The sequence below is a fragment of the Loxodonta africana genome, chromosome 7 (genome assembly GCF_030014295.1).
Source record: "Loxodonta africana isolate mLoxAfr1 chromosome 7, mLoxAfr1.hap2, whole genome shotgun sequence".
NCBI classification, from domain to species: Eukaryota; Metazoa; Chordata; class Mammalia; order Proboscidea; family Elephantidae; genus Loxodonta; species Loxodonta africana.
The window spans coordinates 26,419,826-26,446,826 of record NC_087348.1 but is presented as its reverse complement, the minus strand read 5'-3'; the positions used below and the strand labels follow the sequence as shown (position 1 = coordinate 26,446,826).

At 36.1% G+C, this 27,001-nt stretch overlaps 2 protein-coding genes across 2 annotated transcripts; both read left to right on the top strand.

Annotated features, from left to right (window-relative positions):
* The first annotated feature begins 8,921 nt into the window (after window positions 1-8,921).
* Window positions 8,922-10,014, top strand: LOC135232070 (olfactory receptor 5AS1-like). Its single transcript, XM_064289358.1, has one exon. The coding sequence runs from the start codon at window positions 9,034-9,036 to the stop codon at window positions 10,012-10,014; it is 981 nt and encodes a 326-aa protein (XP_064145428.1). The 5' UTR covers window positions 8,922-9,033.
* Window positions 10,015-17,391: 7,377 nt separating this feature from the next.
* Window positions 17,392-19,634, top strand: LOC100677045 (olfactory receptor 5J3-like). Its single transcript, XM_064289073.1, has one exon. The coding sequence runs from the start codon at window positions 17,965-17,967 to the stop codon at window positions 18,952-18,954; it is 990 nt and encodes a 329-aa protein (XP_064145143.1). The 5' UTR covers window positions 17,392-17,964; the 3' UTR covers window positions 18,955-19,634.
* Window positions 19,635-27,001: the final 7,367 nt, after the last annotated feature.

Sequence of the window (27,001 nt, the reverse complement as noted above, 5' to 3'; positions counted from 1 at the left end):
TGCTCATCTTTCCCTTATGTCTTTGGTGTTCTTCATTCTTGGAGGACACCTTAAGGGATCATTTTACCAGCAAGGGTATAATGTTCACAGGTACAAACATTACTGTTCTGCTACCTATTTCTCATCTGATAATGTGGGAAATATAGACAAACAACATAGACCACTACAGTAGTAGAAAATTTTTTAAAAAATGGACCGGAGAGGACTAGAAAGCTAGCTGGGAAAATTGGCTTGATAACAGATGTTCTTGGTATTTTTGTAACAATATATGTGTTTGTGTTATGTAAAAGTGAATATTTTAAGAGCTAAAATGTTGAGCTTATTAGAATTATTTTCTAAAGACAGGAGGAATGGGAAAGAGGTGTTTGAGTAGAGACCACCATAAATTTGAGAACCCAATGATCATGAAGATGTCACAGGGCCAGGCAATATTTTTTTCTGTTGTTCTGAGTCAGTTGACTAGACAACAGCTACCAACAATGAAGACCTTCTATAGTGTGTCTTCACCACAAATACCTTTGTTTTGAATGGTATTGGCTACCTGCTTTTTGCTAAATCCAAAGGACTTGTTTCACCTTATTAATTTATTGAAGACTGAAGAATTTACACATCTATTCAACCTGCATTATCTGTATTTATATATTTGTTATCTGTATTTTTATTCTTATTCTCTTTCGTCTTATTAGGTAATTCAGATACTAGTTTACACTGAAGACGCTTAGAAGATATATTCTAGTATTCTGGCAATTGTAGTCTCTTGACTCAGTATAAACTGGGTACTCATCAAATGGAAGCTTATGAGTTGTAGAGTAAGTTCCATATTTTCGCATGTTCATTTACTCAAATATTAAAAAAAAACTGTGTAAAAAAGTAGTTTGAAAAGGTATATTGAAATGAGCTAAATTTTTTTCTTAATCATTGGTTTACATTAAAAGAAAAGATGGTGCTCACTTTTTTTCTTGTTGATTCAGAGTTCCATATATCTTGATTTTATTAAATGATTGTCATTTTCTCTACAATTAAAAAAATTTAAAAACTTACCTAAACTTCAAAGGTATCATGAAGCCATTAATTACAAAAACCTTTTTAATTCTGTTCATAGGACATATTCATAGCAGTATTTACCATTATCAGTTACCTGTTTATTTTTTTCCACTTTTTTACTTTCCTAATAAACTTTGTCAGAGCACAAACTTTTAGAATCACTATCCGGTAAAATAAAATAGTGCCTGCCATGTAGTAGATATTCAATAAATATATGCAGATGAAATAATGAATAAATAAATGAATTAGTTTATATTTTAAGGTATAAATTTAAAAATCCTTTAATTCATTCAGTTTTATGTTGTTGTTGTTGTTGGGTGCTGTCAAGTTGTGTTTGACTTACAACAATCCCATGTGACAGGGTAGGACTGTCCCATAAGATTTTCTTGACAAGAGCAATAGCAATCTTTAGGGAAACAGATCGCCAGTTTCTTCTTCCCAGGAGCTTATCCCCATTTGGTTCACAGCAGAGCACTTAACCTTTTGCACTGCCAGGGCTCCGTATTCCATTTATAAATGATTAGTTTTATATATCATTGTTTCTTGGACTGAGAACATTTTTACGTATGTCATTTATATAAGGATTATTCTCAGGATGCTAACATTTTACTCTAATAAGATTCTTAGTACTAATAAGGCAAATTCATGTAATATATTTTAAAGATGAGAGTGTAGGAAAAATAGGTCTTTTTGTAGCCATTTCTGTTGCTGAAATGCATGTAGATTTTAAGTTCTATTTTTTTATACAGCAGAATTAAGTTATGTTGAATCATTAAAATCTTAATTTAAAAAGAAGAACAAAATACATGAAGATATTTTCAGAATGTAATACCCACGTCAGAGGTCACAAAGGCTACTCTCAGGTTTAATGATCTCACAGATCTCAGTAAAGTCATTATACTCATCATTATGGTTTACTACAGTCAAAGGATACATGCTGAAACTGGCAAGGAAAAAGACACATAAGGTGGAGCCCAGGAGAAACCAGGCTTGAACTTTCAGTTGTCTCCTTCCAGTGAAATACAACAGAGAGTGCTTGATTCTCTAAGCAATGTTTTGTGACAACATGTAAAAAATATTGCCAAACAGGGAAGCTCATCTGAGCACTGGCTTCCATTTATTCAGGATCAGTCATGTAGGTATGAAGCACAGGTATGACTGACCTTAGCTATTCAGTCTTTAGCCTGTATATCCCCAGAGAGCAAAAAGATATAGTATGGCCAAAAGTAGGCATACAGAAAGACAAAAAACAAACAGAAAATAGTCACTCACCGTAAATCACTTTGTTAGTATAAACTACCTACTTGGCCCAAGACGTCAGGTATAAAAAGACATTCTTATCAGGCAGGACATTCAAGTACTCAGAGCTGACTTCCCAGAAGATAGTCAAGGGCCAGATCTGAAGATCTTTGGAATGTACAGGCTTTGGGTAGTAGTCAAGGCTGCTAAGTTAACTCTTTACTGCACAGTACCAATATCAAAATCTTAGTGCTGTCGATTCTTACTCAACTGTCTTTTAACTCCTTAGTTTTGCCACTACACTGTCTTCAGAACAACAGGGAATTACTTTTATGAATTCAATAAGCTGCGTACTTTGGTTTTTCACTGCTATTCCATATATTGTCCTCTTAAATACAGCACAAGGTACCCTGAATGTAGCTTTTGCTATGGATAATGCTTTTTTACCTCCATATCCCCCAAAAGGCAAACGTACCTCCAAAATTACTCTTCCTTTTTTATTTGGGGGGTGGGGGTGCGGGAGAAGCAAAGAACTTTCAGTACCTGTCTCTAAATTTCTAAATCCGAGGCAGTGTGTGTGTGGGAGGAATAGTATGCTTCTTGCTTTCCCATGAAATGGCTCACCTGTCCACCAGAAGGTTAATATAATGTGTAAACAGGAAATATACACAATCAAGATGCCTTGCTAAATGTGTGAAAATAAAAATACAAGGATGTGACAAGCATCACTGCCACCACCTCTCCCTTGGGGTACTTTCTATGAGTCTAGTCATCTTGATCATGTTGGGATATCCTCACCAAATGGAAGCATACTTTGTTCAAATTTGTACTCTCCACCACCACCTACAATGAAAAGCAATTAATTCGTAGGCCCCTTCCAGTTTTGGAGGCTACATATCCTACATGAGTGAGTTCTCTTTTGCCACACGGAGTGAATCGTCTCAGAGGTAAACAGGTTTGTGTAGGATCCACAGCGAGAAAGCGTTCTCCAGAATGCTGTACAAACAGTTCTATACTTTTGTTCTTTGGATACAGTTGCTCCTAGATACCCAGACCCCAGACTCTAGTATACTGAGGTGTAATATGGAGTACCAAAAACCTTTAGATATTTTAAATATAACAAATATTTGTTTCAGAGAGTTCCCCTCTCCCATACTGAGAAATAAACATTGACTTGTCACTGGGTGGTGACTGAGACTGAATACTGACCCAGGCACACCAGCTTATTATATGTCCCAAATGTTCTATTAGGAGCACAGAGTTATAAGGCTAATTTACTGATAGAGACAAGCCTTCCCTGAAGAATGTTTTTATCTCACGGAATCCACAGATCAGAAGCTTGGCCTGAAGTCCGAGTGATTTCCAGGAGCCTCTCCCTTACTTTCCTATCCCAGGGCTGCACTTCCTTCAACCCCACCAAAGGTTGGGGGGAGCTCTCTATGTCCGGGTAAAACAGGAGTGAAAGACAACCCGAACCTGGTTGGCAGCTGGCTTTCCAGGAGATGACAGATGCTGCAAGGAATGGATTGCTGCTAGATTATAACCTCAGAATTGGAATTTCTAAAGAATTGGACAATGTTACAGAATGCATCCAAGAAGCAGAGCTTCCAAATATAAACAGTTTCATCTATATTGCTTTGTGGAAAGATCTGTTTTGGTTTGATCAGACAATCAGGAACCTGAAGGAATAAAACTGGTAACGAAGAGGAGGTTCAAGGAAGGTGTATGTGGATGGAGCACCTAATATAGGCTAAGGGTTCAAGTGATGACACACGTAGAAAAATGTTTCTACCTTACTTATGTAACTCTTAGCTCAGCTGCTTTAGAGGATTTTATATTCAGGGAGGGCTATTCCCTCCAGGGTTCACAGTGGGAGGTAGTCTTGCCATTGAATTGGAGGCTGAGAACGTCACAGGTGCTTTTCAGGCCCCCACAAAGGCAGCCCAATGAAACAGATATCTCTTCTTTTAGCTCCTTAACAAAAGCTTGGCCATGTGAACTAGGCTTGATGAATTTAAAGTCCCAGCCCTAAATTTAAGTCTTTAGAAAGTTATGAAAAATGAGAGATTATTTACCATATCTGCATCAGAGTCAAAATCCAGAAGTGCACTGGAAGGTATTTAGGGAAACTACCAGACATCAAGTAGGCAAGTTACTAGGGACAGTGATGTTACAGCAGCAAACCCAGTAGTGATGTTGGCATTGCCATGTATGAGGTAAACTCTTCCTATGGGGAGATCTTCACTATGTTGTGTTTCCTTTGGTTCCTGCCAGTTTTCTCAACCTGTCTTTCCAGCTTCCTTGTGAGTTCTATGAATTACCCAATATCCTTTCAGCAAATTTGTGTTGTACTTAAAGTGAAGAAAACTGTTTAGCTGTTTTTCTACTGTCTGCAGCCAAATTTCCTATAGGTGAAATGCTTTATTACTCTATAATTAAGGATAATCCTTGCATTTTAATAATTTATGCATTACAAGTAGAAAGAAAAAAGTTCACTTAAATTTTTAAAAAGTACACCTAGGAAAATGTTTATTTTTTTCAGACTTGTAGATTTATTAAAGAAGGAAGAAAGGAAAGAAGGATGGGAGGGAGGGAAGGAGGGAGAGAGGAAGAAAGGAAGGAAAGAAGGAAGGGTAGAAGGAAGGAAGGGAGGGAGGAAGAAAGGAAGGAAGGAAGGGAGGGTGGAAGGAAGGATAGAAGAAAAAGAAAGAAAAGATGGATAGGAGAACCAGAAAAAGGAAGGGAAAAGGAAGAAAAGGAAGGAAGGGAGTGGGTGAATGAGTGAAAGAGGGAGAAAAAGAAATGATGGAAGGGAAGGAAGGAAGGATTGGGTAAGGAAGAAAGAAAAGAAGGATAGAGGGAAGGAAAAAAGGAATAAAAAAGAAGAAAGAAATAAAAGAAAAAGAAATAATTGATTGTGGTACTTCCTTTAACTCTGCAATTTTTCCACGTTTTAGTTCTTCATGTAGTTTGCTGTTTTGATTTAGGGAATTTTTTTTTTCCCTAAAAACACAGATCTTCACCCTACTAGAAAAGAAGTCCCCCTAAAAGCTATAAAAAAAAAAAAAAAACTTATTAAATTTCTCACCAGATGGAGGAATGAGGCAAATTGTTTGCATTAAGCCTGGCTCCATGCATTTATCCACTCTGCATTCCATGCACCTTAAGCTTCTGAAGGGTATAAGACTGTTCCAGTGTCAATAATCTAAAGAAAGTTAAAACCAAGAGCTGCATTTGAAAGTATTAAGAAATGTTGCTGTAAGTACTGCTGTAATTGTGACAGAAAGCTAATAGTCGTATAAACAAATACAACCTGCTGAACATGGTGTTAAATAGTTATACATGTTATCTCCCTTAATTCTCAAGAATCTGATAATGTGGGAAATTATTCTCAATTTTCAAATTAAAAAAAGGCTGACTAAGGTCAATGTCACTCTTGTGAATAAAAAATGAGTCAAACCCATGTTGGGTGAGTATTAAGCTCTTACCACTGCATCTTATCATTGAAGGCATAGTTCCTCCCAGTCACTCCTATAACTGAGAAACAAAAACATGGCCACTGGCATTCTTCTCAATAGTAGTCAGTCTGTACCTTGGCATTTCCACATAAAACTAACTGCTGCAAAGTCTCTTTGAATATCTGAATTGATAGTGGTTACTCAGAGAAATTACAGAATTTGAATAAGAAAGCTCTTTTTTTTCTATAGATTGGCACAGTTAAAGTTATTATAATTATTGCTATTTAAATAAAAGATCTCCCAAAAATGCAGAGGTATATTCTAAGTGGTTTATCATAGTAAATTGTGTTAACTTTATCTTTTTCATTTAAAAGAAATCAGCCACACCACTGGAAACAGAGTAATTGCCTATCCAAAGATCTCCTGGGATTGGGGAGTATCCTGGGACAATGTTCTATTTGTCAGAGGCTAGAAGATAAATAATCACTCCTTACAAGACAATTTCTAAAACCTGGAGAGAAATGTTACCAACATCTCATACAAAATAAATTCCACATTCAAAATTCTAGATGGCGCTGAGATAGGTGACTTCCCAAAGCGTCAGCAAATTGTCTCTTGTGAATGTAGCAATGATAATGAGCTAACCTTAGACAAAAAATGTATTTCTGTTGACTCTTTGTTTTTTTTTCTCATAGCCTGAGTGTGTTTGTACATGTAAGCGAGTAAGAGCAGTAGTGACATGGATCTGAGCCCACCCATATCCATGGCATTTTGAAAATACCACTATCCAATTTGTTGTGCACCTTGTTGCCATTAGAGGAAAGGTGAGTGAGCTATTTTTCAAATTTGGGGGAATCCAATGGTCTAATTAATTCCCTGAATCTGTAAACTAAGCCTCAGATTCTATGAACACACAGCATATATGGACTCACAATATGATTGATCATTTTGTATTTGTTCCTATAAATATCAATTCAGAAAACTTACAGTTTTAAAGCTAGATATTGAATTACTAAGTAATAATAATGATTTTAGTGTAATGGTAAGGAGCCCTGGCAGTACAATGGTTAAGCACTAGGCTAACTGAAAGTCAACAGTTGGAACCTACCAGCAGCTCTGCAGAAGAAATGACCTGCAATGTACTCTCATAAAAATTCCAGCCTTCAGAAACCCTATGGGGCAGTTCTACTGTGTCCATTGGAGTTGCTATAAGTCGGAATCGACAGGACCGCATACAACAATAGTGTAATAGTGATAGCAATGATGATAATAACTGATCATAAATAGTGAGAACTTTCTATGTATCCATGAGATAACAAACCCTGTAAAAAGGTACTATAATAAATTACACATTTTAATCCTGACTTCAACCTTATGATATATTAATATGCTAATTAAACAGAAACAAATATAAACAGAGAAGTTCTGTGGATTATGGATTAAGAGTCAAATCTGAATTTAAAATTATTCTGCGTAACTCCAGATTCTGTGTGTTGGCCATCACAACACGATATAATCTGAAAAGGAGAACAAGTGAATTTATTGTGGTTGCTGCTTTTTTTTTTTTTTTTCTTCTACGTAAGTCTTTCAAGCAGAGTCTCAAACAGAAAATAATTCATGGACACCTTTCAGAAATAGCCACCTTGTCAGGTAAGATTTCAGTGAGAACCAATGGGGCCAAACTTGTTTTAGGAGATTAATCTGAGTTCAAAACAGTGTGAGATGAATCCTTCAAGAGCAGTGAAATTGATCTAGAAGACCTGGTCTCTCATTCAACAATTAAATGAACCACTCCAAACAGTCTTCTAGATGCCATGGGGGCTCAAGGAAGGAAAGTTGGATTTTGATTTCAAGAAATTTGTAACCTGTTTATGGATCAGATTTACACTTTTTAAAAAGATTAATGGACATGTCACTCACTGGATAATCTTGTAAATGTGACTTAAAATAAAGATATAAATTAGATCACTGCTGAGGTTCCTTCCAACACTAATATTCTATAATTGAATAATTTATTGTGAAATTCCTGTAACAGTAGAAACTATTTCAACATCAAAAGTACTATGTAGCATTTTTTAAAAAAAAGGCAGGGTGGTTTTTTTTTTTTTTGATAAGTTACTCTATCAAGAAAATATAACAGTCATAAGTCTTCATGTATTACAGTTACATAACTGTCGATGACAATTCATATAGCACAGTCTAATATTGAATTACATAGCTTTAAAACATATAAAACGAAGACTCAGCAGTACAAGAAGTTGTTAAATCTGTACTCATGACAGAAATCTTCAAAACTCTTCTTTTACTGAACTTCTGGTTACCAGCCAAGCGCTTAGCACCTGCACCACTAGGGCTGTTTATTCCCATTAGCTACCTGTAAAATTTCAGTTCTCTAACTGCCTGTAGAATACTCCATTCCTACTCTAGCTTATTTGCACACACACACACACAAGTACAGGCTTATCTTTGTAAGAGACTCTAGATCACGCTTAAGACATATCCATGAAGCCAACGACAAGATCAATTTTGAGACAACCACCAGGATAGTTGAAGCTAATAAAAGAAGAAAAAAATAGAAACAAAAATCAGTTTATTTATGTTTAATGTATTATATTTAACAAACACTTATACACAGGTTATGTTCTAGTCACATAATTCACATGTATTTACCCATTTATTCCTCTGTCACAGAGTGTTTTAGTAGCATTACCAAGAGTACACAAACATTAAATATCAAACCTAAGGTTTGAACTCAGTCATCTCTTGCCTAGCAACTGTGCTCTTCACTACTATATTAGGCTACCTCCCCGGATCACAAGTTTTGTTCTGTGGAACTATCTAGTCTATCTGTGAGCATTTCTTTCCCCCAGAATTTTTCTCTACTCTTTGTCTTTACAAAGAAAAATGTGATTTTAAGGTAGGAAACATTGATCTTTGCCCCTAAAGAGCCCGCCAATTTTCATAATTCGTACCGGGTTTCATCAGCTAAGCCTCTTTCAGCTTGAGAGGAACTAATAGTCTATCCTGATGTCCATAGATTTAATGAGTTACTGTATCACAAAACAGCACCTTCTGAGTGAAATCATCTGTTATTGAGAGTGAGTTCTAATTATATCCTTTAACAAAAAAAAAAAAAATTGCCAGAGAAAATACAGCACTTTAATTTTACTAACCTTTCATTTCTTTCCTTAAAAAGGAGAAGAATGACCTCCTCAATTCATTCATCACTGAAGTCAACTCATATCTGTTGATAACACCTATCTTAAATGAGAAAAATAAGAAAACCAAGAAGATGCTGGAGAATAATTATACCAGGCCAACTGAGTTCGTTTTTGTTGGATTCACAGATTATCTACCTCTCAGAGTCACGCTATTCCTGGTATTTTTCATGCTATATGTGTTAACTATGGTAGGAAATATGGGCTTGATAATCTTAGTTAATGTCAGTTCAAGACTTCAAACCCCCATGTATTATTTCCTGAGCAATTTATCTTTCTTAGACATCAGTTATTCTACAGCAGTTGCTCCGAAAATGCTGGTAAATTTCTTAGCATCTAGGAAGAGCATCTCTACCTATGGCTGTGCACTACAAATGTTTTTCTTTGCTTGTTTTGCTGATACTGAGTGCCTCATCCTGGCAGCAATGGCATATGACCGCTATGCAGCCATCTGCAACCCACTGCTCTATTCTACACTTATGTCTAGGAAAATCTGCATCTGTTTCGTTGCGTTGGCCTACTTCAGTGGAAGTATGACTTCCCTGGTGCATGTGTGCCTCACATTCAGGCTGCCATTTTGTGGCTCCAATATTGTCAACCATTTTTTTTGTGATATCCGCCCTCTCCTGGCTTTGTCATGTGCAGATACCAGTATCAATGAGTTTCTGCTCTTTGCCTTGTGTGGCTTCATCCAGACCAGCACTTTTGTGGTCATATTTATCTCTTACTTCTGTATCCTTATTACTGTTTTGAGCATCAAGTCCTCAGGAGGCAGAAGCAAAACATTTTCTACCTGTGCTTCCCATCTCCTAGCTGTCACCTTATTCTATGGGACGCTCTTGTTTGTGTACTTACGTCCTACCCCCAGCTCTTCTCTAGACACTGATAAGGTAGTTGCAGTGTTTTATACAGTTGTCTTTCCCATGTTTAACCCCATAATCTATAGCTTCAGAAACAAAGATGTGAAGAATGCTTTCAAAAAAACTGTTGGAAAGGTACTGGACTTTCAAATAAATGAAAATAAAATAAAACATATTTCATTTGAGAATATTTGAGGACTAATATCCCCTTTAATCTTTCTATTTTCTACTACCCCATGCACAGCTTATGATTCGACAATTTTAAATGTATCAATATTTGCTAAAAATAAAGAGAACTGTTCAACTTCAATGTCTTCCAATTCTCTGTCTTTTCTTCCAGAAATATTCCCTCTTTAATGCTTCTACTGGAAACTCTGGTGGCATAGTGGTTAAGTGCTATGGCTGCTAACCAAGAGGTCAGCAGTTCGAATCCACCAGGACCTTCTTGGAAACTCTATCGGGCAATTCCGCTGTCCTATAGGATTGCTACAAGTCGGAATTGACTCGATGGCAGTGGGTTTGGGTTTTTTTTTTGGTTTTTGGAATGCTTCTACTGTGTGAACCATTTCTAATTCTAAGATAGCTTAACTGTTCTCCAGTTTTGGTTTTTGGAATGCTTCTACTGTGTGAACCATTTCTAATTCTAAGATAGCTTAACTGTTCTCCAGTGAGTGTTCCTAAAATACTCTATGTATTTATTCATTAAATTATTTATCATGCTGTATTGAAGATATATGTTGACCTACTCGTAACCCGCCTACATTAGACAATTCTTGGCTGCTGGGAACATATATTATTGGTTTATTTTTGTATGAGTTGGAATTAACTCCACAGCAACAGGTTGTTGTTGTTGTTGTTGTTGTATAGCACCTGGTACATTTCATGTTCTTATTACATGTGTGTTTAATGGCTAGGTAAGTGAATGGTGGATGGCTGAGTAGATGGATGAATGGATAAATCTATCAGTTTGTGTTTGGGAGAGTGACTCTATATCCTGTACGAATATGGCATTTATTATCAGGGAAAGTTGATATTACCAATGATAGATGGCAGTTGGTGTCGGGAGAGGTGGGGTTCATTGGTTCTCAGGAAATCAGATGGAAGGTGTATAGCAATAGGCTCTTTAATATTAAATCATAGTGAAGTTTAGCTCTTTTTGGGCTAGAGTGTTGCTGCAAAAGTTTCCCTACTCTTCCATTCACAGTGAATATTTGTGAAAACCTTTAAGATTTTAAACTCTATAAATTACTTATTATTTATACATATACTACCGAAATAGCCTTTGAAACAATATCTTTTAGAAAAGGTGAATAATTGCTCTGATAATTTTCTCATGGAAATTGACAATGCAGACTAATTGAAGTGTAAGCAACTTTGTTCTTGTATAATTTTTATCGTTAAGATATATATCTTCTGTGGCTACTTTGGATTTTTCAGTGTCTGTTTACTTCTTGTTTTATCTTGAAAGAGTTGAAACAATAAATTGCACACATGTGGGGATGTATATTACTGCATATTTTGCAGTAATTATGAAAATAGAGATGGCTGCATTAGTTGTACTGAATGTACCTGGTTGTCAATTTAACATAAAAATTTAGCCAAACAAATTTGCAATGAAATATTGTCTTATTTGAGTGCCTCAGTGTCCTATTTTGTAAATGGAAACAATAAGATATTACTTACTGGATGGTATTGTTTTGAAAATCAAATAAATTAATATACACAAAAATACCAGTACATGCATGATTTGAGGATTAAATAAGGTAATAAAAAAATAGATACGAATTTCCTAGAATATCTTCAAAAGCTCTTAGAACCATGCCTGGCACATTTTATCAGCATATAATGCTTATTTGTTCTCACCGTTATCATATTACTGTTGATTTTAAGAGGATAGGATTTGATTTTCTGTGAGGTGCTAGGCAACCTGGCAGAGCTGGACATTATTAACCAAGAGAAGGACCTTGGTCCTTTTGCTATGGGCTTTTATGTCACTTGATTATAGAAGCACAAGTGCCTTTCCTGAAGAAAACTGAAATGGAATAAAACAGAAGTATGATGTTTTATGACGTAGCAGAAGCTTGTCTGTATCACAATTTTGTCTCCTCAACATTTATCACTTGGGAAGTCACAGCATGTTCATGAAAATATATGATTAATCAGGGCAGGAACCTGATTTTCCTCTTCAGCCTTCGTGGTTAAGGGGACACCACCTTCTTACTCATCTTAACCAGCGGCTTGAAAGTGCAGTCGATGAGGTGTGTGATGACATGTCAGAACTTGTGCTCTGTGTTATATCTCAGCGTTGATCACCAGTATTGACTGCCTTAACATGAAGCTGTAACTACTTCCTCTGTAGCTTTTTAGGCGGGCAGCCAGTAGGGAATCTACCTTGGTATGTTGATCATTACCCTTCATTTCTTAGAAAAAGCTCACCTGTTTTGGCTTTTTATATTAACAAGTGTTACTTCACATTTTACTAGTGGATATATTGTCACAAAAATTATGTAGACCACCATTTGGCCTACACTGGTCATCTGCTTTTTGGAAAGGCATGCATTTACAGAAGTATTGGTAATGATTGATTATTTTGCTTCCGGGGAATGCCGTTTCTTGATTTTTCTGGAATTCAAATAAAATCCTAATTTGTAGTCAACATCACAAATTACAATATAATTCTTTGGTCCTGAAATTGCATCTATTATCTGTTTTGTGATGTGATACTATGATGTTTGAGTTTTAGAAAAGATATTTTATTTTTTTACAAAGGGAAATTTATTTTACCACAGTGAAAAGCTGAGGTATCTTCTGAACAACGATCAAGAGGACCTGCAGACTTATGGTTAATTCTACTCTCAGGAGACCAGAAAGAATGTTAATAATCCAACCTGTGGACATCTGAGACACATCTATGCAATGAGCTCCAGTTTGTGTTCCCAAAAGAAAAGGAACCAAACATAAAACCCCTTTAAGAATCATGGAAACCGGCTTTCCTTCACTAGAAGCTCCATGTACTCTCAAATTTGCTTATCTGTGAGTATCTTTAATAAGTTATCATGTAGGTTTATTTTTATAATTCTAACGTTTTGTGCTCTTTTCATACTAAAAAATCTGGTACCAGTTTTATAGCCTTAGTATTATTCCCAAAGAGCCAGAAAATACAACTTCCTAACTTGTGGTTTGTTGGTATCTCAATAGAGCTGTCCTCTTTTTATGGGGAAAGACAATATTTACAAAATATCTATAGCCACTATTTTCTGATGTCTGTGTGTTTTTTTTTTTTTTTTTTTTTTAATGAAATGCAGTACTGGGCTTACATAGTGATTTAAAGTTACTTATACCTTTATGGAAAATTCCTTAAAACATAACACCTGATAATTGCCATGTATTTTAGCTACATTTTAAAGAAAATGATTTCTTTACAGTCTTATACAATAGTAATCTTTGGCAATCATTTAGAGTCAATGTTGCTTTACAATTGCCATAATAAGGTATTAGGAATTATTTTCTACTTTCTTTAGGTTTGTTACTTCATTTTGTCTGTAACAAAATGGGAACTTGCAAATGGCACTTTATTCCTAGAGCCCAGGACATATTTTGTTATAGCAAGCTACTACTTCCTGCTATATGTCTAGTGTGCCTGAATTAAATAACTTTAACATATTTTCTTTAATAACACTATCTAAGCCACATTTGTAGGTTTCAGTATGCCAGGGTTTTTGAAAGATTTTTTTTTGTGTGTGAAGTTTTAGGGTGTTTTGGTATTCGTTTTTTTTTGTTTCTTTAGTTCTATAAACCATTTTAAATTATAAACCATTCAGTGTATATTGTTTAAAAGTACAAGTGCATGTGTACAACTATGAATTTATATCTTAATATATAAGGTTTCACATAGTGTTTAATCAGTTATATATTTATCTGCATGTAATAATATAAGACAATTCATTAAATATATTTATATATTATAATAAATTATTGTATAAATATTATGTCAGCAAAATCATATTTCATAGGCAAACCCCCACAAAACCATACACCGAGGTAGGTAAGCTTTGGTTTGCAACTGGCCATAGTCCCATATGATGGAGAGAGAATAATTTTGATAAGCATTAACTCTTCTGATAGCCATTTGGCTGGGCTCCCTATTTCACTATAATTAGAAATGTTTTCAACATTCTTATTTTCTCATGAATATCTTTATTTTCAACTGCGTTCTTGATCACTGGTGATTGAATATTTTCTAATATTCCTTTGGTGACATAAATAAAAAATAAATTACTAGGAGAAATGTATTTTTTTTTAATCAAACACCCTTATTTGAACATGACCTTTCAAGATATTGATCTGAATGTTGGAATAATGTCACCAAAAAAAATCAAACCTATTGCCATTGAGTCAATTCTGACTCATAGAAACCCTATAGGACAGAGGAGAACTGCTCTAGTGGGTTTCCAAGGAGCGGCTGGTGGATTTGGACTGCAAATCTTTTTGGTTTGCCGCTATAGCACTCTGTGGCTCTTAACCACTGCACCGCCAGGGCCCTAAGTATGTCATCAGGCTCTAAAATATGTTTCCTAAGAGAATATGCACACTCATTAGTATTTTAAAGGAGACTTATCTGGATGGCATCACTGAGTGGTAACAAAAATCCTGCATTTAATGACAAAATGAATCCGTTTTCTAGTTCAAGCTCTAACAGGGCAGGAGCAAATCATGCCTTGACCCTCGATAGCACTTTTCTCTACTTATTGTTTTGTATTATGAGTTCCACAAAGAAAAATAGTTGTTAGAAATATAACTGCAACTGGCTGAAATCATGTGGAGTGCTTGAATTCATTAGAAAAATACTGCCCTTTGATTATAGTGCCAAAATCCACAGAAATTCAAGAAATCTAAGAAAAATGGCAAAATGGCAATTAAAAGTAATGAGATGGGATTTTCCTGAATTATTTTTTCTTAAAAAATATCTTTCCTTTCATTTTGCAGCCTCAAGTGCAATGAAATGCTTGATAGGGCCCTGAGGGTAGAAGGTGTGGCAAAAATGCCTGAGTGCCTGGACTTCGTTTATTGCTGGAAAGCTGGACATACACTGGTGGCAAGTACTTGAGAGAAACTGGGTGAAATATAAGATTGAGTATATGGCAGAGGAATCAAAAGCATGGCTTCTGGATCCAGATGGCCTGGGTTTGAATCCCAGCTCCTCCACTAATACCCATATGACATTGGTTAAGCTATTTAACCTCTCAGTGCTTCAATTTCCTTCGGTCTAAACTATAGAACGTAATAATACTTAATGCCATTATATTGTTTATAAATAAAAATAACTGCACTCAATAAACACTAACTGTTAGTATCAGGGGCCCTGGTGGCATTGTGGTTAAGAGCTTGGCTGCTAAGCAAAAGTTTGACAGTTCAAACCTACCAGGTTCTCCTTGGACACACTATGGGGTAGTTCTACTCTGTCATATAGGACTTGTAATCGACTCCACAGCCACTTTTTTTTTTTTTAACAGTATTATCAAGCACTTTTCTGAGAACAGTTAACGTACTGGGCTACTAAACGAAAGGTTAGAGATTTGAGTTCATCCAGAAGCACTTCAGAAAAAAGGCCTGGTGATCTGCTTCTGAAAAATCAGCCACTGAGAACCCTGTGGAGCACAGTTACACTCTCCCACACATGAGGTTACTGGTTATTTAGCGCTGCATTCCCCATGCCCTCCAGCTACGACTTTTTTTAAATTGAAGTAAAGTATTTGCACTGCCAATCAAAAAAGGGGCAAAATAGAGTTTTATGTAGTTTGTCATCATAAATACTCATTAAGATACGTATTTCCTAACCTTTATTTAGATTTAAAAAACCTACTGTCTTCATTTATGACTTTAATTTATTCCTTGAGAATCCTATACTAACATAAGCTTGAAAAACAACTGGTTTCAATCTTCAGAGCGTATTTTCCTTCTCTGTACACTTGATTTCCTCTCTTTTCCACACAAATGCTTTTTTCTGTGCTCTTGTGTTGAGACTTGTCCATCAGTATCATGTCTCAGCCCATTGCTACATCCACAATTTGAAACTGCATGCCAGTTAAAGCAGCAGGAACTTCGTTTTTGTTTTTTTTTTTCCGTTGTATCTGTAAAAGGTAACTGGGAACATTATACAAATTCTAGTTTGTGTTATACCAGCTTTAGTGTCTTAGTTCCTTTTTGTGGCTAATTTCTAATAGGCAAAATATACAAAAAGTCAAGGACAGAGCTATATCAGAACCTGGACTGCCCTATTTTATGATGTTCCAAAGATATTCCCATAAACAGCCTCCCAGAAGAAGAAAATTGGTTGCTCTTGAGAAACACACACAAATGTCCCTTCACGTCCTTTATTTATTTATTTATTTCCAGGTTATAAATACCTTCTGATTCCCTAGCCTATGAACTAGTTTTATTAAGAAGAAAAAAAGAAAAAATTCTTTGCTACTTCCAACCAAAGTATTTCCTATTTTCCATGGAATAGTTGAACTTAGATTCCCTATGCTTCCTATGGTCACTGATGGAAAATATGGGCAGAATATGAATTGTAAATTAAGAATGGAGATTCTTATTTTGATTTAGCAATACCCTGAAGATTACCCCCCAGCCTTACCCAAATCTTAACATGGAAGAGGTCAGGTTCCATGAGGGCTTTATGGATTGAGTTATGTTCCCCCCAAAAAATGAGTGTCAACTTGGCTAGTCCATGATTTCCAGCATTGTGTGATTGTCCACCATTTTGTTATCTGAAGTGATTGTCCTATGTGTTGTAAATTCTATTTCTATGATGTTAATGAAGTTGGGTTAGAAGTAGTTAATGAGGCAGTACTTAATCTACAAGATTAGGTTGTGTTTTAAGTCAATCTCTTTTGAGATACAAAAGAGAAAAGCAAGCAGAGAGACATGGTGACCTCACACCACCAAGAAAGCAGAGTCAGGAGCTCATGTCCTTTGGACCTAGGGTCCCTATGATGAAAAGCTCCTAGATCAGTGGAAGATTGATGACAAGGGCCTTTCCCCAGAGCATACAGAGAGAGAAGGATTTCCCCTGGAGCTAGCACCCTGAATTTGAACTTCTAGTCTCCCAGACTGTGAGAGAATACATTTCTCTTTGTCAATGCCATCCACTTGTGGTATTTCTGTTATAGCAGCACTAGATAGCTAAGACAAGCTCATACATCCTTCTTTAGATCTCTAATGACATAAATGGTGCCTTTTGGAGAGGGCATGTTCATTGAACTGATAAGCAGATGTGCAATCTATCCTTTAGTGAGAGAGACATAAAAAGTGCATGAAAAAGGTAGAAAAGTTAATAAATTTATACATGCACAGAATAATATCCAGGAGGGGGAATAGAACAACAGAAAGTGGAAAAACAATTCTTTTTTTATAGAAAATAGTTTTTATACAAACTAATTAAAATTATTTAAAGTAGGAGCAAATATTTGTGACAATTAAAACACATAAGTATATTCTGTGAATACCCACAAAACTGGGAAAAATGTATGTAAATAGAGAATATTCTTCCTTCTCGGGGTGTTAGTGAGATAGCCAATGAAAGGATTACTTTTTCTCTTTTTCACAAATCAAGTCTTCGGGATAGTAGAGTCATCAATCTTCCAAACGAGGGATCTAGGCAGAAAATGAAGCCAAAAGATGTCTGAATTCTGAGAACTGGAAAGGAAGGAGATTGCATTTCATGGAAGTCAGCACCATCTCCAGAACTGGGTGTGAAAAAATACTAACAGGCTAGCGATAGGATAAGGGAAAATTTGTTATCACTTTTTGCTACACAGTTATTAGTTATAAAAACAGAGGGCTTCTATACATCATAAAATAAAGTCAGAAGTTTAGAATCAGGCATATACGGGTTTAAATGTCAGTTCTACCAATTAATAGCTTCATGATCTGGTAGAGTTTTCTCAACCCCATTTTTATGATGTGGAAACTGAGAACCAGGAAATAAAATAATCTCTAGTTCCAAAAACTTGAGTCACTTTATAGGAATTATCTAGCAAACATATGGCCCCAAACTGAAGTTAGTTTGTTTTCTTCATATGACTACAGGGCAAGCCTAAATGCTTTGTGCAATTATGGATACGGGATCATGAAGGTGCCATAATGTTTTTCATCCAGGTAATATCATCTTGTTCCACAACTAAAGAGCTATATAAACCTAAGTGCATGGCAGGTTGGAATCATACAGGTGTGAAGAAGTTCCTTCTGGTCGGATTAACAGAAAATCCAAATTTGCAGCTTCCTCTCTTTTTGCTTTTTGCCCTCATTTATTGCATCACTCTGGTAGGCAACTGGGGGATGATTGTTCTGATTTGGTTAAGTGTTCGACTTCATACTCCAATGTATTTCTTCCTTAGCAACCTCTCTTTTTGTGACCTCTGCTACTCTACTGTTTTTGCTCCTAAGATGCTGGTAAATTTCTTATCAGAACATAAGTCCAGCACATTTTCTGGCTGTGTACTACAGAGTTTCTTTTTTGCGGTATATATGACTACAGAGGGCATCCTCCTGTCTATGATGGCTTATGACCGCTATGTGGCGATAGCTAATCCCTTGTTGTATACAGTCATCATGACTCACAGGGTTTGTATTCAGATGGTCCTTATGTCTTACTTAGGTGGACTCATTAATTCCTTGACACATACGATAGGCTTGCTCAAACAAGACTTCTGTGGTCCTAACATTGTGAACCATTATTTCTGTGATATTCCTCCTCTTTTGAGACTCTCTTGCTCTGATTTCCATACCAATGAGATGCTGCTTTTGATCTTCTCTGGGGTTATTGCAATGTTCACTTTCACTATCATTATGGTCTCTTATGTCCGCATCATCATTGCCATCCAGAGAATTCGTTCAGCTGAAGGAAGGCACAAGGCCTTCTCCACATGTGCCTCACACCTGACTGCTGTGACCTTATTCTATGGGTCTGGGACTTTTAGTTACATCCAGCCAAGCTCCCAATATTCACTGGAGCAGGAGAAGGTCTCTGCTGTATTTTATACATTGGTGATTCCCATGCTAAACCCGCTGATTTATAACCTTAGGAATAAGAATGTGAAAGATGCTGCAAAAGGTCAATATTGTGGAAAATAAACCCCACTGGGCTGAATCCTGTGCATGTCTTTGCTAACCTGACCTTAACCAGCAAAGAGATAGGAGCCTTTAAATTTGTTTCATAGATAAAATCACAAGAAAAATATGATCAAAATATTCTCATGCAATTTGGGGCGGAAGTGTTGAATATGACATGAAGATTAAAAATTATTTTAATTCCCCTTTCATGGTTTGGGTGATTATTTAATTCCCTCAAAAACTGTGAAATCTTTTTTTTTTTTTTTTTCCTAACAAACTTCTTGTGCTAAACTCTGAAAGATCTCACCACGGATTCAAAAGAATCAGTCATTGCTGAGGTCTTAAAAGCATATAAGTGACCATCTGAGATACACCTACTGGTCCCGTCCAGACAGGAGCAAAGGAGAATGAAGAAATTCAAAGACACAAGGAAAATATTAATCTAAAGGACTAATGGACCATAAGTACCACAGCCTCCATCAGCCTGAGCCCTGGAAAACTACATAGTACCTGGCTATAATCATGAAGTGCTCTGACAGGGCTCACAGTAGAGGGTCCCAGACAGAGCAGTAGAAAAATGTAGGACAAAATTCAAATTCACAAAGTAAAAGACCAGACTTATTGTTCTGTCAGAGACTGAAAGAACCCTCAAGAGTATGGCCCCTGGCACCCTTTTAACTTAGAAACTGAAGTCACTTCCAAAGTTCATCCTTCAGCCAAAGATTAGACAGGTCTATTTTTTTTTTTATGAAACAATAACACACTTGAGGAGCATGCTTCTTAATTCAAACATTTACAATACCAAAAGGGCAACACCTGCCCCAAAATAATGAGAAGAAGGCTGGAAGGACAGGAAACATGGGTGTATGGAAATGGCGAATTGAGATGTGGAAGGGGAGGGTGTTGACACATGAAGGGGACTGCAACCAATGTCACAAAACAAGTTGTGTATAAGTTGTTGAATGAGAAACTAAATTTTGTCTGTAAAGTCTCACCTAAAACACAATTAAAAATAAATAAAATAAGACATTATCTCAAATTAAAAAAGAATATTCTAGCACAGGAATTCACCAAATGCATTGTTGTTTCAGAGAAAATTTGAAATATTCCCTTAGTCCCATTCTCTAAGATCACTCACACAAATTGATTTTATTCTAAAAATGTCACCATTCAAGTAAAAATATATCTTTTATTTTTATTTAATAGTATCCTATAAAAAATGCCTATAGAAAACAATTCTTATTATTTATAATTTATTTATTCAATGCACTTCTACTGAGTACCTTTATTGTGCCAGTTACTCTGTGTGATCTAAATCTAGAGAGATTTAAACTATGGATCAAAAGCTGTTACAGGAAGAGGTGGGCATGGGAAATGGGGATGACTGTTTAAAAACATGAAAATACAGGAGTTATGTCTACTATGAAATTTTTAAACAAAAGTAGTAGAAAATGACGAGTCATTTAGAGGCACGTGTGTGAAGGCCTTCGGATGCCAGGATAACATGCTTTAAAACTCTTTCAGTGCATAGTAAGTGAAGCCCTAGGTGAAATATACATAGAATTCTTCAGAAAAATTCTCGTGATGACACTGTTATCAACATATTGGAAGGTTAGAAGTATTTGGGAAAATTACTCGGAAACTGTAAAAAAAAAAATTACTCTGAGTAAGATAAGGATTACGGATGAGCAATAGACAGAAGACAAATGATTTAAGAGAGAGCTCATGAAAATGGTCAACAGGACTTGAAAAATAATTAGATTTTTATTTTTGAGAAAAAGAGTATATAATGGATGGAGGACTTTGAAACTGTGTAACTAGGAAGATAAACTGGCTAAGGAGGAAAAAAGATGAGGTGTTATATATAAATATATATATATATACACATGTATATAAAATGTTATATATTATAAATATATATACATATAAATATATGTATGTATATATACATATATATGCATGACATTAGAATTCCTGAAGAGCTTTCTGAAAAGTGGATACAGCCAAGAACTAAGATTTCCTAGAGTGATCAAGAAACAACAAAAAAGACAGAACTGGAGACAAGAGAGCAAGGAGAGATGATGTAGCAGGAGATGCTGCCAGAAAGGAAAAGGGAGCCAGATTGCATGGGATATATAGTCTAGAGACTTTGGACCTGAATGAGAGGAAAGGCAAAGAGTCTCATCAGGCAGAGGAGTGTCATGATCCAACTTACACATTAAAAAGTTCACTTGGGCTGCTGTGTTGATAATAGATAGACCAAGAAGGGCAAGAGTAAAAGACAAAAGCCCAGCCAGGAGGCTGCACAATAATTCAGTTAACAGATGATGGCATGTTAGGCCAGATCTATCATAGTGAAAGTAGTGAGAAATACAAGTGCAAAATATATTTTGATGGTAGGCCTGGCAGGATGATAGAGGAAATAGAGGAATCAAAGCGAATACAAAAGTTTTGTTTGTTTGTTTCTGTTAATAGACAGCAGACAAAAGATAACAACACCATTTGAAACCTCAAAAAAGTGTATTGTTTTCAAGCACATACATAATATTTACAAAGTTGACCATACGATGGTACAAAAACAAGTCTTAATACACATCAAAGGACGGTGTGTACCAGTTCTGTAAGTGTAGAAAAGCTGCTTAAATTTACTAAGAAGTTTTTTCACTTGTGAAAGGATAATAATTATACCTTCTTCAGAGTTCTAAGAGACAGACAAACAGAGAGAGAGAGAGAGAGTTTAATGTGCTTTTAGTCTCTGTTAAGACCTGAAATTTTACAAGCTCAAAATATTATGAAAATAATGCCTAAAGGATCAAGGATCTAAGACATTTTAATTACAAGAATAAAAAATTCAAGATAATCATAAGTGATACAGCACACTGGACAGGGTTTGCCAATTATTGTGAGAAGATGAAACCATTACCTTATATTAATTCTCAAACTTTGGGCAAGCGTGAACATTATATTAGAAAATAAAGCTATAACATTATTGTATGTAAATAGATATATGTATATAATTGTGTATATATGTACAGAAAGAGATAAAGCAAATGCAGAAATTGCAATTGCTGTTTATAGGTAAAGGATACCTGGGTGACCATTGTAGTATGACAAATTTGTATTGTCTTTTAATCTGTATTGTAAAGTTCATTTTTTTTTTTCCAAAATAAAGGGTTATGAAAACATGGTAAAGTCCTTATAAAAGAAACACTTTTATTTCTGAATGTGATGGAGTTAGCTGGTGGTCAAGACAACATTTCTGCAAAAATAACAGGAAAAGCAGGATAAAATAAAGAATCTAGTGAAAAAGAGTGAATCACTGCTAAGTCAAAGAAGACCGGAGTGACTGCAAATTCAGAAAGATTAACGTTGGAGAGGGTAGCTGAGCCATTGCGCTGACTCAGGACATATCTGAAAATCCAGGTTTGACATGCACAGAGGGCCTTCTGGGGTTCAGAGTAACTAGTAGCATTCCTACCAGATATTCTGCAAGTCTCACCGCATATGGCTGTATGTTTCCTCAGGAGATTAACCAAACTCTGGGCCTTTAGACCAATTAAGTAAACAGAAAAAAAAAAAAAAAAAATGAATGGATGGTTGGATGGATGGATGGATGGGTGGATGGACAGACGGACGGACGGACGGGTGGGTGGACGGATGGATGGATGGAAGGAAGGATGGAGGGATGGATGGACGAATGGACAGATGGATGGATAAATAGATAGTCACAAGTGGAGAAATACTTAAAAGCAGAGAGGAGATTTTAACGGTGTCCTAAACCATGCAAATATTAAGTATTGGTGACCCACGAAGGGCCCCCCAATTCTAGACTTGTGCACAGGGACTATTCTGGGGGAAGGAGAAGCTTGTAGAGCCCTAGGCAGTTATGTTGTCTGGCAAGACGAACTGGATTAAAAAGGAGCCTAACACTGCACTTTTCCTCACAGGAAATTTCTGAGTTTGGGGGTTGGGGTTGGGGTTGTAAGAAACTAGTTCTTGGGCTACAAGGCAGAGTGACATCACCTGGAGCTTTGCTGTACTTAGAAGACAAAATCCTACTAAAGGGAAAGTCATCAACAAATGTAATAAAGTCTTTGGCTCAAACATTTGCTAAATTTTGACCTTACTGTAATCCAGGACACTGAAGGACCACTTCCAAGGAGGAGACTAAGCTAGAAAGGAAAAGTGAAATCTTTTGCAGTCTTTAGGTTCTTGGCTAATAAAGTCCCATCAGAGGGAAAGGGCGTGTATCAAACATAGAACAGCTCTCTCACGATATTTGTTAGAGCATGAAGATGTATGTGGCTGCAGGGTGAACTCACACCTCCAAAGAGTAGAAACTGATTCTCCTCCAGTGTTTAAGGGATGGAGGAAGAGACACAGAGAGAAAAATACCAGGCTCTCAATCAAAGCCTGGGAAGCCAATATCCCAGAAACAGTAACAAGCCAGGAGAAAAATGTGTTGTAAGTCTAAACAGTCAGATTCCAGCTTTATTAATAACTGAATTTCCATGATTAGCCCTCACCCTTTCTGCCTACAGGGGAAAGTACATCCCTTCCCTGGTAAAAAGTAATGTCATTTTCAGTCTCTCTGATGCTTTAAGAGCCAGAATGTATAATCAAAAGTCAAAAGGCACAATATACAGAGACCTGCAAAAATCTACATGCTGGAGTTAGCAAAGGGCTTTAAAAATTACTATGATTAATACATTAAAGAAAAAAGAAGAAAAGTTGGAAAATCTTGTGAGAAATATTTTAAGAGAGGATTAAATGAATAAAAACAAAATCAGTCAACAAACAGCGCTGGAACAACTGTATCCCCACATGCTAAGAATGAGGATGGACTTTACCTCATGCCATATACAAAAAATACTCAAAATGAATCAATGGCCTGAATATAAGAAAAAAAAAATTCTTACATGAAAACTTAAGGATATAGCTTTGATTATATGATCCTGTTGAGAAAAATAAACAGAAAATAAAATTTGCTAACATGAATGGACATAAAGGACTAAAAAGAAGAAAAAACTTGTTTAAATTAATAATAGTTAAAAGTTTACTACATGTTGACAAATTACATTTTGTGGTTAATAGTTTTTGAAAAAAAAATTTCCCCTGAGAATGGGAATAAAACTAGAGGACTCCTATAAATACTTTTATTAAACATTGCTCTAAGAGTTCTAAAACATGTAATATGTCAAGAAAAAAAAAATATTCTATTTGAGAGTGTAAAGTAAAATTGTCATAATTATTATTTTTTTAATTAATTTTTATCATGCTTTAAGTGAAAGTTTACAAATCATGTCAGTCTCTCATACAGAAATTTACATACACCTTGCTCTACACTCCTAATTGCTCTCCCTCTGATGAGATAGCACAGTACTTCCCTCCACTCTCTCTCCTCGTGTACATTCAGGTAGCTTCTGGCCACCTCTGCCCTCTCATCTCCCCTCCAGACAGGAGATGCCAACATAGTCTCATGTGTTGACTTGATCCAAAAAGCTTGTTCTTCACCAGTTTCAATTTCCATCCACTATTCTTGGCCAATCCCTGTCTGAAGAGTTGGCTTTGGGAATGGTTCCTGCCCCTGGGTAACAGGAGGTCTGGGGTCCATGAGAATTTGGGGTCTGCATCCTACTGTTCCTCTGCTCCCTCAGGGGTTCTCTGTTGAGTTCACTGTCAGGGCAGTCATCTGTTGTGGCCAGGTACCATCTAGCTCTTCTGGTCTCAGGCTAATGTAGTCTCTGGTTTATGTGGTCCTTTTTGTCTCTTAGGCTCATAATTATTTTGTGCCTTTGGTGTTCTTCACTCTTCCTTGTTCCAGGTGGATTGAGACCAAATGATGCATCTTAGATAGCCTCTTGCTAGAGTTTAAGACCGCAGACACCACTTTCCAAAGTGAGATGCAAAATGTTTTCTTAAAAGATTTTATACGCCAATTCACTTAAATGTCCCCTGAAACCATGGTCCTCAAACCCCTGCCCCTGCTGTGTGGGCATTTGAAATGTTCGATTTTTTAAGGAAACTTCCTTGTTTTTGCTTTAGCCCATTTGTGTTGACCTCTCCTGTATTGTGTATCATCTTTCCCTTCATCTAAAATGAAACTTATCTACTATCTAATTAGTGAATACCCCTCTCCCTCCCTCCCCCACCCCGTAACCATCAAAGAGTATTTTCTTCTCTACTTAAACTGTTTCTCCAGTTCTTATAATAGTGGTCTTATACAATATTTGTCCTTTTGCAATTGACTGATTTCACTCAACACAATGTCTTCCAGATTTCTCCATGTTATGAAATGTTTCACGGATTCATCATTGTTCTTTATCGATGCTTAGTATTGCATTGTGTGAATATACCATAGTTTATTTATCCATTCATCCTTTGATGGGCACCTTGGTTGCTTCCAACTTTTTGCTATTGTAAACAGTGCTGCCATGAACATGGGTGTTCATATATCTATTCGTGTAAAGGCTCTTATTTCCCGAGGACATATTCCAAGGAGTGGGACTGCTGGATCATATGGTGGTTTTATTTCTAGCTTTTTAAGGAAGTGCCAAATCAATTTCCAAAGTGGTTGTACCAGTTTACATTCCCACCAGCAGTGTGGAAGTGTTCCAGCCTCTCCACAACCTCTCCAACATTATTTTGTGTTTTTTGGATTAATGCCAGCCTTGTAGGAGTGAGATGAAGTCTCACTGTAGTTTTGATTTACATTTCTCTAATGGCTAATGATCGAGAGATCTTCCTCATGTATCTGTTAGCCGCCTGAATGTCTTCTTTAGTGAAGTCTCTGTTCCTATTCTTTTTAATTGGGTTATTTGTCCTTTTGTGGTTGAGTTTTAGCAGTATCATGTAGATTTTAGAGATCAGGAGCTGGTCAGAGATGTCATAAATGAAAACTTTTTCACAGTCTGTAGGTAGTCTTTTTACTCTTTTGGTGAAGTCTTTGGATGAGCGTAGGTGTTTGATTTTTAGGAGCTCCCATTTATCGGGTTTCTCTTCGGCATTTTTAGTAATATTTTGTAGTCTGTTTCTGCCATGTATTAGGGCTCCTACTATTGTCTCTGTTTTTTCTTCCATGATCTTTATCATTTTACACCTTATTTTTAGGTCTTTGATCCATTTGGAGTTAGTTTTTGTGCAAGGTGTGAGGTATGGGTCTTGTTTCATTTTTTTGCAGATGGTACCCAGTTATGCCAGCACCGTTTGTTAAAAAGACCATCTTTTCCCCAATTAACTGACACTGGGCCTTTGTCAAATATCAGCTGCTCATATATGTATGGATTTATGCCTGGATTCTCAATTCTGTCCCATTGGTCTATGTGTCTATTGTACCAATACCAGGCTGTTTTGAAAATTGTTATTATTTTTAATGAATTTTTTTTTTTTTATATATAGAAAATCCAAAATTTAGAACAGGTATATGACTATAGGAATATTCCTAGTAAAAATATATATATATATATATAGATAGATAGATAGATAGATAGATACATCTATCCATTTCATTTCTAATACCAGCAACAAAACTCAAAATTATGTTTTAAGAAACTTATTTAAAATTTCAAGTACCAAGGACATAATAATGTATTATTTGAAATAAGTTAGAACCTCCAAATAATGAAAATATTTTTTAAAAAATCCAGAATTAAATGTTCATATTCATATATAAGGAAACCCTGGTGACGCAGTGGTTAAGGGCTGTGGCTGCTAACCAAAGGGTCGGCAGTTCAAATCCTCCAGGTGTTCCTTGGAAACCCTATGGGGCAGTTCTACTGTGTCCTATAGGGTTGCTATGAGTCAGAATTGACTAGATGGCACTGGGGTTTTTGGTTTATTCATATATAGGAAGGCTCAGATTGGAAAAGATATCAACTAAGCTTAAATTTATTCATATATTCAATGTAATCCCATATAAAAACCAAAAGCATTTTGGGGGAATGGGCTTTGCAAAGAACTACGTGTAATCAAAGTAATGTCACAGTTGAAAAAAATAGAAGTAGATAGAAAAAATAATAACCTATTCAAAAAAAATGGAGTCTGATGAATTGGATATTCATAAAATATC

Coding starts and splice junctions, on each gene's coding strand:
- LOC135232070 (XM_064289358.1), top strand. CDS start 9,034: ATGCTGGAGAATAATTATACCAGGCCAACTGAGTTCGTTTTTGTTGGA.
- LOC100677045 (XM_064289073.1), top strand. CDS start 17,965: ATGTTTTTCATCCAGGTAATATCATCTTGTTCCACAACTAAAGAGCTA.